This window comes from Plectropomus leopardus, chromosome 23, assembly GCF_026936395.1.
Source record: "Plectropomus leopardus strain MGB_pleo_1.0 chromosome 23, ASM2693639v1, whole genome shotgun sequence".
NCBI lineage: Eukaryota > Metazoa > Chordata > Actinopteri > Perciformes > Serranidae > Plectropomus > Plectropomus leopardus.
Window position 1 is genome coordinate 23,490,651 of NC_142198.1, and position 9,293 is coordinate 23,499,943.

The 9,293-nt window shown below is 38.5% G+C and overlaps 1 protein-coding gene across 1 annotated transcript; it reads left to right on the forward strand.

Moving 5' to 3' along the window:
• Positions 1-120: 120 nt before the first annotated feature.
• LOC121962091 (complement factor I-like) lies at positions 121-8,452 on the forward strand. The gene is made up of 18 exons (XM_042512286.2): positions 121-308; positions 593-660; positions 772-925; positions 1,464-1,527; positions 1,632-1,791; positions 1,996-2,186; positions 2,270-2,377; positions 2,995-3,108; positions 3,567-3,602; positions 3,698-3,718; positions 4,298-4,440; positions 4,579-4,682; positions 5,275-5,340; positions 5,441-5,545; positions 6,632-6,807; positions 7,357-7,458; positions 7,539-7,687; positions 8,070-8,452. Exons 1-18 carry the CDS (start codon positions 249-251, stop codon positions 8,139-8,141), a joined length of 1,893 nt encoding a protein of 630 aa, XP_042368220.2. The 5' UTR covers positions 121-248; the 3' UTR covers positions 8,142-8,452.
• The last annotated feature ends 841 nt before the right edge of the window (positions 8,453-9,293 follow it).

Consider the following 9,293-nt stretch of genomic DNA (forward strand, 5'->3'; position numbering starts at 1 on the left):
ATGCTGTAACAGCAAACCAAAAAGTCAAAAGTGAATGTTGACCAGACAAGCTAATGATTGATTTGTGACATCGTCAGTGATTGTACGAGACTCGCGTCATCAGTCTGTCCGTCAAATCCGTCCTTTATGAGCAGTAAAGCTGTCCGTAGCTTCAGAACGAAGGCTGTTTTCAGGAGAATCAGAGTTTGTTCATTTTTTATTTAAACCTGAACTCGGGAGGGAAGCGTGTGTTTGTTGGATTTGCCAGAATGACGTCGGTCAGAGTTTCTCCTGTCCTGCTGTGTCTTCTCGTCTCTTACTCCGCCATGGTGAGTTAACTCTATTCAACTGTTTTTTGGGGACTATTTTGTTTTTGGTTTTTTTTGTTTTAATCACTGTTTTTGTCCAAGATGAATGCAAGTAAAGCCGGCTGAACATTACATATGGTGACTTTGAAAAGCATTCGACTGAACATTTAAATCCATTTTTATTTTTGTTGTATAAGTTAAGCTCAAAGTCTATTGGAGTCAGGATTGTAGCTCTCTTACGTGCAAATGTATAATATTTTTTGTCTGTTATTGAAATTCTCCTTTTTTCAACCACTCTGTTGCAGCTCTCAACACAAAGCACCCCCCCGAAGACAGACGACTTTCTGGGACCGATCCAGTGTCTCGAAAAGAAGTCCGTGCTGTGTTTTTGTTTTTGTTTTTTTTACATTTTTATTTATTATTATTATTTTATAATGTATTTATGGGATACAATATTTAATCTGTCTCTTTCTTTGTTTGCTAGCTTGACCCGTGAATCATGTGGCCTGGTGTTTTGTCCCCCGTGGCAGTACTGTGTAAACGGAGAGTGCTCGTGTAAACCACCTTACCTGTGTCCCACAGAAGGTTTATCCCCCGTCTGTTCCCATGACAACAAGCAGCTCCGCTCCTACTGCCAGGTCAGTACATCTGTCATAAACCTGACAGATATAAAATATCATCGTCTGCGTATTGGTGAATGCACTGAAATTAAAACGTGAGTAACAGCTGTTGAGTTTCAATTAAAATTCCTGTAAAAATGGATAACGTGCATGGATAATTGTCACACTGGAGCAATGTGCACCAAGTATTTGACAAAATCGTACTGATTTGTGTTTCTATCTCTTTTGGTAACTGTGGCAATATTTGATGATATTTTGTATTTTATGCTTCGTAACAAAAGAAAAGATCTTGAAGTATCTTTACACGGACATGGATTTTAATGGTTAGACTTTTATTCGAGACAAAATTTGGGAAGAAAAGTAATCAAGTATGGTTTTGTGTAAATATCTTGCTTGTAAATGTGGATTTTTTGTGCGAGATGAAAGCTATGTCAAAACAAAATATGAGAAAATACAGAAAAACATCTATGAATGTTTGTGAGCCTAAATACGTAAAAATTAAGTCTGAGCTTTAAAAACAAACACGTTCTCAGATTAGAGATTATTTATTTTCCAGGCGATGGCTGTTTCCTGTCGGACCCAGAAGCCGTTCATGTCTCATTTTGGGGGAACCTGCACAGGTTTGTTTTCAAATATTCACATTTCAGCGTCCTCATGGTGCCTCAGAAGACCTTCATATCACTTCTTAAAATTTTTTTTTAACTTCATCTTTCTCTGATTTCAGCTGATCAACCAAAGTTCAGAGGTTCAGTAGAGGACGGCACCGGAGTGATCAGGCTCTTTGTTCCCAGCACCGGAGGAGGTGGCGAGGAGGTTCTGGTCTGTCAGGAGCTGTGGGACACGGCTGCCGCTAACGTGGCCTGCAAGGCCGGCGGAAACCCACTGTGAGATAGATTTCACATTTTATAATGCACATAACGCAGTTTAGTGCTCTGTTAACTTAAATGGGGATGAAATGCTTCAGTTGTGAGTTCAGCATCTTTTTGTTGCTTTTTGATGTAGGCGTAGATGTGTTTTGATGTAGCTCACTAAGCTCTGATTGGTTGGCAGTTTCAAACCTGAATTTAACCTCGAGCGTGTGTTTACAGCGGTGCCGCGTCTGCCGGTACCGTGTCGTATATTTCTCTGAAGAGCTACCATGACGACCAGCAGTTGCCCGAAAAATGTGTGAGTGTCCGTTGCCAAGGGTACGAGAGCTCCCTGGCGGAGTGCGTGCTCTACGACAAGACCGCCATCGACAAGCAGGAGATCGCCACTGCGACCTGCGTACAGCCATCAGGTGAGTAACTGCACATTCTTCTCTGCTCTCTGCAGTTTGACTGGACGCCGTTAAAAGTGGTGATGTTCGTGTTCGTGTTTCAGAAGAGGAGTGTGAGTTCAGGTGTGTGAACGGGAAGTGTGTTTCCCTCAGTCAGACGTGTGATGGAGTCGACGACTGTGGCGACCGCAGTGACGAAATGTGCTGCAAGAGTAAGACACAAATACACGATACACAAACACGCGCAGATGTAGCAAACACTGATGTAGTCTGTTAAAACGTGACTGTAATCATATTTTGGGACATGAATCGGCGTGTTAGTGGTGACCAAACTGTTTTTTTCAACAAGAGTTTGGGACATGTCCAGCCGTAATTGGAGCAATTAGAAGCAAAAAAGGAACATTCAAATAATATAATTAAAATAAAGTACATGAACAAGTAATTTAAGAGTGAAACATATGAAAAAAAAAGATAAATACAAAAAATCTAAAATGTTTAATAATTAAATCTAAAACTGACAGATATAAAATGTCATCGTCTGCGTATTAGGGAATACACTGAACTAAAAACACAAAAACAAAAAGCTGTTGGGGTTAAATCAAAATGGTTATTATTTTTACAAGGGTATGTGTATTTGTTCATATTTGTTGCACTTAACTAGTATTTTTAACAAGACTTTGGGACAGTCTTGTTTGTAGCGACCACACCAGGTATTTTTGAACAACAGTTCGAGGCTGTTCAGACATTTCTGCACATGTAACAACCGCTGATGTACTCCATCTCTTCTGTCTTTTATATTTATGGACTACCATGTTTGTCTTATCTTCAGAGTGCAGGAACGAAGCTTTCCGCTGCAGCACAGGTGTGTGTTTGCCTAAAGAGGCGGTCGGCGACGGACAGATCGACTGTCTGGACGGCGAAGATGAATCAAAGAAACACACAAGTACTGATCCCACATACGCACACAGTTATTTTAAATTCTGTTTAACCTTTAACATCTCACTTTCATTCACAAGAAAATGTTGGTATTTTACATCTGCAAACCACAGAAAGGTTACATTTATACACTTCGTATGTTTCATATCATCGTCTCTAAAGTGACTTTTTCTTTTATTCTAGTCATTTTCAGTGGGGATTGTGCCACCAAAACCGGATATTGTAGGCCTGAACCTGACCACGTGTTAACCACAGCATTGTCTAAATGCAAAGTTTCAGCACGTCCGCCACACTTTTATATACAAATGTAACTTATTTTAGCAGAAACGTACAAAGCCAACATTGTACTGAGTCTATTCATTTTTTAAAATCACAGACTTGAACAGAGCAGAACTTTGTCCTGGAAACTTCTCTTTAAACGGCGTCAGGTCTTTTCTCATAAATATATTTTTCTATCTCGCACAGATCTGCAGGCTTCACTCCCTCTTCCCTCAAACACAGGTAACTGTCACTAAATCTGCGACTGAGGCGTTGGAAATGTTTTAATGACAATTAGGATGATGATACATGTTTTCTGTTGTTGTTTTTTTTTCCAGAGTACATCTCTCCTCGAAATGGTTTGTATTTTAAATAATCTCTTTTGCTATTGTCATTATGTCAGTAGAAGCAGAACCAAACACTCTACTTAATGCCCCCAAATTTAGCATTTACAATCCGTCTATAAACAGTAGTAAAAGGTGAATTTAGGGCAATTAATAGTTTTGTGATAACAAAACTATACGGTACAATTTTTTTTCTTTTAATCAAATAAAATAAGTTGCATTACTTTCAGGAAATAATTAAAATAGTTATATGAGCTATTGCATTTCTTTCAGGGTAACTAGTCATCTGTAACCAAGATATTTCATATTTTAATCATTTTTGAGCACTGGTCACAGACTATAATGTAGTTAAGTGGAAAACCAGCAGGAAACTGTGATTTGGTCAAAGTGAATAGTAGTTTTATAACATTAGTGATTACAGGCTATTTTTTGTAGTAATTGAACGTAAACTTGCTTCAGCCTCTGCTGCATTTTTCACACACACTATTATAACTAGTCTGCAGTACCAAAAAAAAAAACGGTGAATCGTGACATTATTCTTATTTTTTATGTGAAATTGTCAGAAGCAGTTGTTTAAATCGTATTTTTGTGTAGAAACGAAGGTCAGCAGAATTCACATGGAGTCCAGGTTGAGCTGCGGGATTCCCAAAACAAGCAGCGTCGATGTCGAGGATGAAGAGCGGGGAGGAGGACTAGTACGAGTTAAGAGAGTGTTGGGAGGACAGATAGCACAACGGGTCAGTTAAACACGAACCTCCCTGTCTAATCTGAATTTATTCTTTTTATTGCCCCATAAAGCACTCGCTAATGACCGAGGCAGCAGTTATCTACCGATCAATACGTGTGTCTGCAGTAAATCTGGTGTGTGTGTGCAGACTCAGATCCAGTGGCAGGTCGCTATCGAGCTGGACAGAAGGCATCACTGTGGAGGAGCTTATATCGGAGGCTGCTGGGTAATCACTGCTGCTCACTGCATCGGGTAGGACGCAAGAAGTACGACAAGACAACGCTCTGTAATGAAGTACAAAACAGGAGAAACGTTGTAGTCATATTGTCCGACGTTTTAGAGACGAGCAGAGGTTCAAACAACTAATTATGAATTTGGGAACTTTATTGTCAGAATTGCCACTACACTGCCGTCAAAGGCTGAGTACCGTTTTGGTCAAAAAGAGTTATGACTAAGGCTGTCAATTGATTAAATATTCAATTAATCGCATGATTGTCCATAGTTAAGCTGCAATTAACCGCATATTAATCACACATTTTTTACTTGTTCTATATGCACTTTGAAGGGATATTTTTCTTTATATTTTCAGTTTTTATTATTCTTATCCACATGGGACAAATGGACAAATATGCCTGCTTTAAAACAAACTTCAGACAGCCTTTTTAGGGCAGGGCACATACGGAGAGATATCTACCTTATTTATTTTGTAATTTTCTTTTTATTGGCATTTGGCAATTAACATTCAAGATATGTAGTTTAATTACACAAAAACAATATAACTTTTAATAGAGCAAATAAACTGTCATTATTTAAAATAAGCCCATCACCTTTCTCTTTCTGACAGGCAAAACCCGTCTCTCTCCATCCCCAAAGACGCCGTTTCTGGTCAAGACAGCAGCACCAACCGAAGGTAATTTATCAATTATCTGTCAGGTTTTCTGTGCAGTGAACTCGGACGTTCAGCGTTATCTTGAGACTGATTGTGATTTTAGCACATTTCTCTCCCGCAGGCCAAACCTCGCTACAATGATTGTGAAGTTTTCTCTGTGGAAGAGGACCAGAGCTGAGCTCTCGACAGATCTCGTTCCTGTTAAGGACGTCCACGTCCACTCGCTGTATGTTATTCATTTATTATATCAGTTTAACATAATTCAACCTAAAAGGCACATCGTGGTTTACTCGATATATGATAAAGCTTGGAGTTTAAATTATTAGTTGGAGAAAGATTAATTAGGGCCTGAGCACGAACCGTGCTGATTTTTGTGCTGATTTTTGGTGATTTCAGTCCTAGTACTTTTGCGAACTTGTCCTACAGGATTGATCTGATCAGCTTTGAATTGGGTGTGTCCAATCCTAACCCCTTCATGATTCAAAGTTATCAAAGGACTGCACAAAACTTTTACGGTTTTCCCGTGGCACGGCACAACTTTTTGATGTGTCACCATAAAACAATACATTGTTGTAACTTTGGTGTAAATTGTCCGATCTGCCTGAAACCTCATAAGTTTGATAAGAGAATACTGTCAATAATTTTCTCTCGTGGTAAAAGCACCACCTACGAGCAAAGGGCAAGTAAGCCTCGAGGGACAATTATTATTGGATTAACATGATATTTACATGGTGTAAATAAAAGTAATAGAATACAAGTACTGCAGGGGAGATAGGAAGCATTACAAACGGTTTCTGCAGTTTTTAAAACATAATTTAATGTTGGGTTATGCAGTAGAAAGAGAGATGATCTGATCTAAATTCAACGATAAAAACTGTGTCTTGGATCGAAAGTTATTGTGAGCGGATGAGGTTTATCTCTTCTAAAGCTTTAAAGTAGGAAGACAGATTTCTGCCTGTAAGTATAAATAACAAAATTGACAAACTTGAAATATTTCAAGATACATCAGATCAAGTAAAGTACAATATCGTCAGCATACAGACGAATCTGAGGCAGTGTTCCTTTTGAATTGATGGGAAAATATTCAAAAACTAAGACGAAAAGGGATGCCCGTCTCCAGTTCTGTCAGGTGTTACAGAACAAAATGTTGTAATTTTCATCACAACAGATGTTTTTTTGCTACATTATCAAAACATATTTGGCAAAGCATTGCTTCAGATACAAATAAGAGGATTTATGTGTAAAAATGTAAACAGCCTGATCACACTGGATCTTTTTATGATGTCGTAATCAACCGCTGACTCAAATAAAGGTACAACCCCAACACCCGTGAGAACGACATCGCCCTCGTGCAGCTCCAGAAACTTCCTTTCAGTGACAAATGTTTGGAGGACAACCCTGCAGTCAGTCCCGTCTGCGTCCCCTGGACCACCAGGCTCTTCCATCCCAACCACACCTGCACCATCTCTGGATGGGGCCAAGATGGAGGTAGTACCCTGCTGTCAGCATTTCAGCTGCTTCTGATGTATTTCTAAACTTATTATTTCAGTTTTTAGTTCATGGTCACCACAGAGTTAAAAAAAAGTGACAGTGTCAATGATGTTGACTATGACACCAGAAGGAAAAATCACAGAATGAAATGTCCTAAAATCCAAGAAACATCCAAAAAATGTCATTAAATTTGAAAAATGTCCTGCTAGAAACATGCAAATAATCCTAAAAATGTCCTAAAAAACCTTCCTAAAATCCTTGACATAACCTAAAGTCCTCAACATATCCCGAAATCTTTCCAAAAACCCTAGAAATGTCCTGAAGTTCTTGAAATGTCCTAGAAATGTCCTGAAATCCTTGCAGTGTAGTCCTAGTAATGTCCCAAAGCCCAGATATGTCCTGAAACATGGAAATCATCCTAGAAATGTCCGAACTTTTGAAAGAAGCCCTCAAATCCTAGAAATTTCTTAAAATTACATAACATAGAGAAATCCTATAAATGTCCTAAAATACATCTTAACATTTGTCTTGTTGACCTCTCTGCAGCTGGACGACTGTCTCTGTACCTGCAGTTTGCCAGCGTGTCCCTCATTGACGACTGTCAGAGATTTTACAACGACAGCTTCAAACCCGGCATGATCTGCGCAGGTACGTGTGCGCGTAGCTCCCCGTTTTTACTGCATTTATTCATTAAAGAGGCCACGTGAGCTCGGTTTGTGTGTGTGCAGGGGATCTGGACGGCAGTGTGGACGCCTGTGAGGGGGACGATGGAGGTCCTCTGGTGTGTGAGGACGAACTGGGTGTTTCTTACCTGTGGGGCGTGGTCAGCTGGGGGAGGGGCTGTGGCCGGCAAAACTCTCCAGGAGTTTATACACAGGTAAAAAAATCTTTACTGTATATTTACCATCTAAAAAAACCTCCGTCTGATCATCCGAAATTTTATGAGTAGATTACGATGACATTTACTGAGTACGTCTCAAAGACATTTCTTGGAGACATTAAGAAAGATTAAGACTTTAGATCAGAGATCATTTCTGGACCTTTATGACGGATTTTAGGACGTTTCTAGAGCTTTATGACGTTAAGGTCTTATCGGGGACCGCCGTCGGGGTGTGACACTTTTTTATCAACAAGCTCTGTGTTAACGCTGTTTTATGCGCTCTGACACCTGATGGAGGCTAAAAGGACAGTTAAACTCTTGTTCTGTACAGCTGATATATGAATATTAATAATAATACTGTTGATGTGTTTTCTTTCAGGTGGCTCATTACTTTGAGTGGATCAGATCTCGTACAGGGTGGCCTGTTGTGACAAAGTTTAACTCCCAATAACACTCACATAAACACAAACGTCACATAAGGATTACATTTTTATATTTCACATTGACTACAACTGTGTACGACGGGAAATTCTACATTTTATTTTTTGTACGATTTGTACATTGTTACTGTAGAACAAGGGTTTTCGATATTTTAAACAAATATACTGATTTACCTATCCTAATTATATGAACGTGCATTTTCAGACTTATTACAAATAAGATTTCTGTGGATCTCCTCGGAGTCGTGGACTCCTAACAAGCCAGTCAGAAAAGGCAGAAAAAATAAAAAAGTAAAAGTATAATAAAAAGTCATCAACTCTGTTGTGTGTATCTTTATTGAGTTTTAGTTTAATAAAATATTTTGTAATTAATACTTTTTAACCTTTCAGAATTTGTTGGATCTTTTAAAAACATGGAAAGCCATCAAACAGCAACTTAACAAGAAATGACCTCAAAAAATACAAAATAAATAATAAAATAACTGAAAAAAAAGAAAAAGAAGAGATCAAAAACAGGGAATATCTGAAAGAAAGGTCAAATTAAATAAAAATAAGAATAATAGATAATAATATGGAAACAGTATATACATATACATATATATATATATATGACTTTGACTTTTCTAATTTTGCCTTTTTTCTCTCTCTCTTTTTTTTTTGCAATTTCTGAGACATTTCATACCAAGTTGCTGATTATTTACTCATTATTTAAATGCTTGTGAAAGGCGTCTGAATGCAGCACTGATGTCTATCAGCTTCAAAAGGTTAAGAAAAAAAAGAATTTAAAAAATATAATAATAACCAAATGTAGTTTCGTTTGTGCACTCTGGTCATGTAAACAGCACTTTGAGATGTGCATCTCAATCAGGGTTTTTACTGCTAAAGTAAAAAGTCCATGTTATCACCAGTCTGTTACTGTCTTGTCTTGAAGTTTGGATGCACAGACACACTCACGCAGTCTGATCCTCTGATTGATTCATTTTATTGATCGTGTGTGTGTGTGTGTGTGTGTGTGTGTGTGTGTGTGCACATGCAGGAAAGCCCAGCAGCCTCACAGATAAAGCAAACAGCGATTTTGAAACACTTTTTTTATTGATACACTGTTGAACATTAACTTATTTGTACTTCCATCCTGTTCAGGGTCGTCTGTCCCAGCATGCATC